Genomic DNA, 9013 nt, shown 5'->3' on the forward strand with positions numbered 1-9013 from the left:
TCTAATAGTATTATGTGTCGATGCTGAGCAAAGCAGAGCTCTGTTCCGGACGGCATCGTGGCCAAGCCAACGTGGAGAGGAAGGTGGTTAAAGATTGAAGAGATATTAATACTAATAATAACTTCAATGGCAACATTTCTCCGAGTTTTTCATATGGTTTACTTTTGCATGAGCACCTCTCCATTTTCAGCATTTTATTCCTGTGGTCATTGTCTTAATTTAATTTAGTGTAACGCTATTTAGTTTGAGTGAAAAGTACACCATTAGAGCTTTGAAGCTTTTATTATTGGAGAACTCTAACTCTATTAATAAAAATTTAGAGTTTTTAATTGGAGATGCTCTTGTTAGCAGCTGTGTAGTAATTATGGCAGGTAAAACATTTGGGATTACTATATAGCCAATGTTTCGTAAACGTTAAGCAAATACTAATAAGTTGACATATCATTTATGGTTTTCCCTTTCATTGAAATAAATGAGTGGAATCTTTACGTCAATATACACGTGTAAATATATGGACGTTAATTTTTAGTTAAGATTTACAAAACGTTGACTATATAGCAATGTAAAACTGTAAATATGGCTATTTATCTAATGATTCGATATATATATATATATATATATATATATATATATATATATATATATATATATATATATATATATTCGGTGCATTTTGATTAAGAGTTTAAGCATGTAAGAAAAAAATTAAAAAATAAATGGCATTTGGTTGTATATGATAAGCAGTTGAATGGGTAAAAGGAACACGTATCCCAGCGAGATCCCGATCACAAAGCCGCTTGACATTGGAAACCCACACAGAGCGAAAGCCCAGGTATGTCCGTCAACTCAGCGGGAATGTAACCAACAAGCTGATTGGATGAGAGATCTAGCCACTCGAGGTTGGTCAAGTTTCTTATGGACGATGGGATCGAACCTCCGAGGGAATTGTGAGCTAAGTTGAGTCCTTTCAGTGATATAAGCTTCCCAACTACCGACAAAATCTTTCCCGTGAAATTATTGGAGGAGAAATCCATGACCGTGAACAGGATCCCGATTTTGCAAAGCTCAAAGTATGAACCTTTCATAGACACCACAAGGGTATCTTGATATACTCCAAACCACCCTTGTCGTTGTCCAACGTAGCTCGTATTGGCACTTCTGGATCCTATCTGCATAGGCGTAGCTTGGAAGTTTTCAAAGTATTTGATGGGAAGATCTCCGGTGAACTTGTTCCCGGACAAATCCATGATTATCAGTTTCGGGAAGGGAGTCTTGGTCGTGGCATTCCCTATCGGACCGTGAAACTTGTTGGCCCTCAGGATCAATACCTGTAACTCCGGTAAAGATGCTAGCCAGTCAGGGAACGTGTCGTTCAACTGATTGTGTCCAAGGTCGAGAACCTCGAGTCTCGTACAGTTTTCTAGAGATCTTGGAAATGCGCCTTCGAACTGGTTACCGTTCAGATGGATATTGGTCAACCAGTTATTCCTTGGAAACACCATTGGAATGGTTCCGTTGAAATTGTTCCTTTGGAGATCAAATAATTCGAGACTATCACTGATGTTTCCCATGCACCGAGGGATTGTGCCACTTAACTCGTTATCAGACAAATCAAGCATTGTGGGGCTTTCCATGGAACAAACTGACTCTGGGATTTCTCCCGTAAAATTGTTTTTCGATATAAGTACGTATTGGCTGCTCCGTGGAATCGGACAAGGTCCTGAAAAAAAGTTGGTACTGAGATCGACATAGACAGCATCATTGCCGATGTTCGCTGAGACAGTCCCATGCAGTTTGTTCGCACTTAGACTCAAGGTATTAAGATAACTTAAATTCGACATGCACCAAGGAATTTTGCCACTTATGCTGTTGTACGACAAATCAAGATATTCAAGTGATGTCGAGTTGCAAATGATTAGCGGGATTTCACCTGAAAACATATTATTTGTTGTGAAATCGGAATAGCTTCAGGATTCTTTCATGGAAGTGGGTCTATGTAATGTGTAAGAAAGATCCAAATATCCTATAAACCAGCTACGGTAGGTTATTTGAATAAAGATCTAGATAATTGAATTTGTTAAGAATTGAAAATACCTCCTAAACCAAACGTACCTGTGAGTGTGTTTGATGAAAGACCCAAGGACATGAGATTTGGTTGCCGAAATAGTGATTCTGGGATGACACCTCGCAGTTGATTCCCCCACAAAAAAAGGACCGTCAACAAAGTGGTCTTAAACTCGCTGATTTCACCGGAGAATCGGTTTTCGGAAAGGTCCAACTCCCCCAAACTCGGAAGCGCATATATCCATGGCAGTATCGGACCGTCAATTGAATTACCATTCAAATTTAGAACCTCCAGATTTAGAGGAAGTCCAGTGGTCGATGAAAGATTACCACCAAATTCAGGAAGTGGGCCATGGAAATTGTTGTTTGAGAGATCCAATGAAGAGAGTCTCTTGGAGTTGGACAAATTGAGTGGAATTTGGCCGCTGAGATTATTGTAGGACAGATCGAGCGTTTCGAGGCTCGGGAAAGAAGGGAAAAAGTGAGTGGGCAATTCGCCAGTGAGAATATTCCCGGACATATCGAGTGTCTTGATGGCCGGAAAACAACGGAAAAAGTGACTGGGAAGTTCACCTTGCAACCGACAGTTACAGAGCTGGAGCAGCGTCAGCGAAGATGAGAGGCTCGTCAGCATGGCCGGCGGCACGGACGACAAGTCACATCCGTCCAACCTGAGTTCAGCGAGGTTGGTCAGGTTCAGAGCAAGCACTTCGAACGCCGCTCCATCGATTCGGGTGCGGTTGATTGATCCTTCCACAGAGGAGTCTTGAATCGTGAGGCTCTTGAGTCGGCGGAGAGAGAAGAGAATGCTGTTTGAGCCGTGGATGTCTGGGCCTGGGCTGTACACACTATCAAAAATTAATCCCACACCGACGACGTGGCCTGTGGCTGGGTCACATTCCACTCCGTGCCACGTGCAACAGTCCTTGCTCACGTTCCAATAGTATTCTGTGCCGATGCCGAGCAAAGCAGAGCTCTCTTCCGGACGGCATCGTGGCCGAGCCGACGTGGCGATGAAGGTGGTTAAAGATTGAAGAGATATCAGTACTAATAATAACTTCAACGGCAACATTTCTCCGAGTTTTTTTATATGGTTTACTTTTGCATCAGCACCTCTCTATTTCCTGTGGTTTTTGTCTTAATTTCTAGATGAGAGACACTGATAACTTCCGTGTGAGTGACCTTACGCTTTCAATAGAGTGTGGTCCTTTAGAATTGTTGAGTCAACACACCTCAAGTCAAGTCGTTTTTTACCCTGTTCAGATCAGTTTTGCTGTATTTACATTCATCTTTTGTAGTTTGGGAATCTTTTTCTCGTTTTACTCCTCTCTTAACGCCAGTCCACGATCAAGAAGAATAGGAGGAATTTGTTGCGAATTGGGAAGCTGGAACAGAGAAATAAATACAAGTTCGCAAAAAGCGGATACAAAGAGCCATTAGTGAAATTCAATAATCTACCACAAGTTCTCATAATTTCTATAGTGCCATTTCTTTAGAAATCAATGTAATTCATTGAGTACATTGTGGGATAATTTATGAGAGAAAACAAAGGCGGGTACTCCAATTTTTTCTGTTTGCTTCTAAATCCTCCTTTGTAATATTTTATCTGAAAGTCCTTGGAAGTATTGTTACAAAAATAATTCATTTTCCATTTTTTTTTTCTATAATTGTTTTTTCATCTTAACACGACTGTCTTTCCTAAGGGATTTCCCTGTAAATTTAAACTCAGGTTCTGTTTGGAATATTTGAAAAAAAATTTCCCCGATAGTGTACGCAAAAAAAGTTTGAAGACGGCTGATTCTTCGTGGTTTTTAGTCGAGTTTGGTGTGTTAGATGCTTGATGTTTGAATGATAATGTATAGTTATCACAAGTCTTCAATTTTCTTTACAGGATTTATATTTTTAAAATTTCAGGCGTTTATTAATTTTCAGCATTTTATATTACTGACGATAGGTTATGTGACTTGGGCTAACCAAGTCAGCGTCTAGCACCTATTAGGCTCCGTTTGGAACCCGGAAAATAGGAGAGAAAGAAAAATTGAAATCCCTCCTATTTTACTTAGGTTGTTTGGATTGAAGAAAATATGGTGGAAAAAAATATGATGGAAAATGCGAGGGAAAGTGTATAATTAAAATGAAGATTTCATTTTTCTTTGAAAATCAAATGGAAAATGAGAATCTATCCAAATTTATCTATGAGGGGATCACATTTGTGTGTCTCATCCAGAGGTCGAACCAGAAAAGCTCAATAGGAGGGCTTATTTGAAAAAAAAAATATTTAGAGGAGCTAATTAAAAAAAAAAATTCATGGTAAAAATGAATTTTTTTTTTTAAAAAAATTAGTGTCAAAAGTGTAAATTTTTAGGGTAAAAAATGTAAATTTTTTTAAAAATGGGCAAAAAATGTAAAAAAAAATATTTGAGGGGGGCTAATAAAAAAAAATTCATGATAAAAATGAATTTAAAAAAAAAATGGGTCAAAAGTGTAAATTTTTTAGGGTAAAAAATGTAAAACTTTTTAAAAATTGGCAAAAATGTAAATAAAAAAAATTAGGGGGGCAAATTAAAAAAATTTCATGGTAAAAATGAAATTTTTTTAAAAAAATGGGTCAAAAGTGTAAATTTTTATGGTAAAAAATGTAAAACTTTTTAAAAATGGGCAAAAAATTGTAAATAAAAAAATTTGAGGGAGGTTCGAAAATCGTTACTTTTCCGTCAATTTTCTCTCATATTTTTCATGATTTCCAAACACAATTAGAATTTCGATTTTTTTCTATTATTTTCTCTCACTTTCATTTTCTCTATTATTTTCACTTTCTCTCTTATTTTCCGGGTTTCAAGCGGAGCCTTACGGTTTAAAACTTCCCTGCCACGCTAATCTTGACCACTTTTTTAATTAGGACCATTTTACATTACACCAACGCTCACTTTTCTTTTATTTCGCCGTCATGTCTTTCCATTGGGTGTTGAGGTGCTTAGTATCACCAATCTTGTCTATTCTTATATCATTTTATCTGGTATAATAATTACATCATAGTAACTTAGATGTCTGCAATGCAATTGCTACTTCGGTTAAACAACTCATTTTTTTTAAAGCAGCTGCTAGTGGAATTGAACTCATAACTTCTAGGTGGTAGATAGTGTAGAATTATCAACTAAGCTACACTAATTACCACTTATTTTTATTTTTCAGTAATTAAAAAGTAAAGAAATAATATTAAATTTTGGTTAACTTTTAATAAAATTAGTTAAAAATTAAAAATAGAAATATAAAATATCATACTTTTTTTAAATTTTTGTCCCGAGAGCTTGACTACCTGAGAAAGATCCCTACCGAGTAACAATTCTCCAACCACCCACTGATAAGAAGGAATTCGATGAAGCCAAACAATCTCTACAAAGTTAAAAAAAATAAAAATAAAAAATAAAAAAAATTCCTTATTGTGAATTACGTGAAAAACACTATTTTTAACAATAAAATCTTTAGACGATTAATAAATCAATTTCAAATCAAATATTCTATTTTCATTAATAATAATTAATTTATTTCTTACCACAATTATAAGAAGTAGTTATTGTTAATGGGTTTTTTTTTATCAACATTCACAAGACACGTGTTGGAGTGCGAGCTTGCGATGTTTAGTGTATCACGTCTCGGCCCCATTCCTTCTAATTTTCACATGCAAGAGAATGGGCGTGGTTGAGGATCACAGTCAACCATAACGAGATCGCATAACCAAAACAGACTAGCCTCTCAAGGCCTAGTCGAACGAGAGACTCATACACAAACACTAGCCTCGTTTTTCGAAATAAAATTGCAACCAACTCTCATGGTTGCTAAGCAAACGTTTACGCAGCTGGGTCAGCCGGAGGCTCGAAAGGATCCTCCTCGAGATCCCTCTCGTCATAGTCAATCCTCTCGTCATCATGTGGAACATGATGGTGATTTTTGCACCTCAAACAACCATTTAAATGCGGAAAATATTAATTATGCTATCATAAGCTAATTAAAACATGATTATTAATTAAACAAGATCTAGATTTACGTTATTTAATGAGAGCAAACGCAATCTGTCAAGCAACCGATAAATTTAATGACAAGTTCAGAAGACTCACAAATTTGGGCTCACGAACCGAACCTTTAAGTTTTCACAATCCGTCTTCAGTCTATAAAAGACTCCTCATGATCAGACCTTCGGGATGACTCTGAAACTCTCAGATTCTTTCTCGTCGTGTTGATGACACCGTAGTCTTCCGAAACGTAATCTTCGAGGAAGATAAGACAAATGAGTGGGCAACGATTCGTGATCTCACTTAGATTTGAAACGAGGTGTTTCAAATCTTTCTCTCTTATTTCTAAGAATGGAATTGAAGCAATTCCGAGGGGAAGAGGAAGAAGCAAAGTCTCTGCCAAACCAAAGAGTGGAGGCCGAACTTTTAACACTGTTTAGGTTAAATTTTGCTTCTCACCAGCCCCCTATTTATAGCAGTTAAAAGGAGATATTCTAGAATATTCTAGAATATATTATTTCATTTTATTTTGTTCACACTAGTGGATTTATTATCAGCCCTTGGATCTCATCTCATGAATCATACTTTTTCTCTCATCCATCAGATCAGTATCTTGGATTTTATTTTATATCAAAATATAAAATAATTTATTTGTTGAGCGAATATAGGAAAATATTTCTTCTAAGTATTCTCCTAAATATTATCCTAAATATAAGGAGAGAATATAAGACAATAACTAATTTTCTATATTTTCTCTCCTTTATTTTAGGAAAAATAAAGAGAATAAACTGGTATAAAACCAGTATAAAATGTGGCGAGTTTTTTCTTCAGCGCAAGGCCTGGCCCAAAAATCCAAAATTATTTATTTACTTGATCCAACAATAAATAAATAAATTATTAATTGATTATTTATTTGATCCAACAATAAATAAACAATTCTACTATTAATAGTTATTTAATTACGCAAATACCCGATTTTCAAAATTAATGATGTCAATCACAATTACAGCAAGTGAGACTATAACAATGAAACCATTATTATATGAACGTTCTTATCCGCCTTTATCGAAGCCGAATCGGAGACTATGAACCTAGTATTTGAAGCTTCACAAACTCGATCAAAAGACGAAACTATCATTTCTCTTTTACGTATTGTTTTGTCTAATCTTAGTCAGTACTCCACCGTGTAAGCCAAGACTGAACTCTCCCATAATACTAGAATTATATTTACTCATTGTGACGAGTGTCCACTGATTTAGTCAGTACATGATCATGATCCTCCAAGTTCTACCCGTATCGAGATATGTCAATTTGTTCCGTTATACCTTTCTCGTTACATATATACCCTAAGCACAGTTGCTTCTCCAACGAAAGATTATTCCGAACGTAAGCAAACTTCGAAAGTGCGCCCAATCAATCGATTTTGGAATCAACCCTTAGGTGAGAGAACATTTACCTTCTTTCAGGAAGGCTGCATTCCGTATCTGTAAATCGCTTCGTCCTACGACCATGTCTCGACCTCCCAAAACACCTATTTTATCAGCGTTTCATTAGCCTTTAACATGGTGAATCAAAGAACCTGGTAACATGATCAAAAGGTCAATGATTAGTTCAGGATTTCGATCAAGCGTCACTGTGACCATCATAAGCGACCTTGGCTAGTGCATCGTAACGGTCCTTAAACGACGCATCTATCCAAACCAAAGCCTGTCCAAGTCGTACAACTTCTGCAAGTGTATAATGCTCCCACTGAGTGATCAACCTTCACTCATGTTCCACATATATGACTTTAGATAAGGCTTTCCAGGCACATATCAGTTATTGACCAAGTTTTAGTTAACCGCCCGATCTCGGATGCCCAGCATGCGATTCAGTTTGATACGGAGACTATGGATGATTGTTGTTATTGATTCTGAATGTTATCAGACCTCAACCCACTAATCATATGATGCTAATAAAGTAACTTCTTATCTTATTTAGTAATCATCATTTTCTAGTGGGCAATATTCCTAACACACGAGATCTACGAGGAAGCGAGCTCGTCGGTTTTCTTGCTTTGCCAGATTCGGTATCCCACCGCTCCTCTTCGGAAGGTGAGGTCGCTGAAGGGGGCGAACATCTACATGGGGATGTCTCTTGCCGGCACCAAGGTACGTATTCTCCTTATTCGTTTGTGACGTGGTTTATGTTGTTAGAGTTGAGTTTTTTTAACATCTGTAACACTTTGCAGTATCTGGCCAAAATCAATAAGGGTGTCTATGCCTACGAATAAAAAATTCGTCAGGCTGAGAAGAGCCTCCGCGAGATGGTCAAGTCGCTCGAGCGGACTGATGGTCTCGCGGCCGAGGTCGCTTTTCTCAAGGACGAGCTCAAGAAGAGCAAGATCGAGTTGTCCAAGAAGGATGGCGAGCTCATAGAGGCAGTCGTTGATCAGAAGTCCTTCAAGGACATGGCCTTGGAGATCGAAAGCTCACGCTCTGAACTGGAGAACAGGATGCGCGACCTGAATGTTTCTACGGGCCAAGTTGAGGAGCTTCAAGTTCAGGTCGCTCGTTTGGAGGAGGCGAACAAGACGCTTTTAGCTAGCGTGGTCTAGACACTGCTGAGCTCGACAAGGTGAACGCCCACGTAGCCCAGCTTGAGCGGAGTCATCACGTGATCAAGGGCAAGGCTACTAGGTCGGGGAGGAAGGCCGCGTCCGCAAAGTATAAGAGCATTATAGCCAAATATCGCGATCATCTAGCAGCTAGGGACAGGAGGGCAAAAATTCAGCGCATGCTGGATCAATGTCATGCCGCGGTGGGGGTACTAGAAGATGTGGTGAACAACGACATTGAAGATGCATGTGGCGACCTTCAGGAAGCCATGGATGACATTGAGAAGTTCACCTCGGATCTTACTGCCAACCCACTACCCTCTCTTGTAGATTCCGAGGATAC

The 9013-nt window shown here is 38.1% G+C and overlaps 1 protein-coding gene across 1 annotated transcript; it reads right to left on the reverse strand.

Moving 5' to 3' along the window:
- Positions 1–785: 785 nt before the first annotated feature.
- On the reverse strand, positions 786–3136 carry LOC149398257 (receptor like protein 27-like). Its single transcript, XM_089614531.1, has 2 exons — positions 2113–3136; positions 786–1930 (listed from the first exon to the last, which is right to left on the reverse strand). The coding sequence occupies exons 1-2, from the start codon at positions 3134–3136 to the stop codon at positions 786–788; spliced, it is 2169 nt and encodes a 722-aa protein (XP_089470657.1).
- Positions 3137–9013: the final 5877 nt, after the last annotated feature.

This window comes from Urtica dioica, chromosome 5 (assembly GCF_054948205.1).
Source record: "Urtica dioica subsp. dioica isolate 48M chromosome 5, U.dioica_male_clone48M_v1_H2, whole genome shotgun sequence".
Taxonomy (NCBI): domain Eukaryota; kingdom Viridiplantae; phylum Streptophyta; class Magnoliopsida; order Rosales; family Urticaceae; genus Urtica; species Urtica dioica.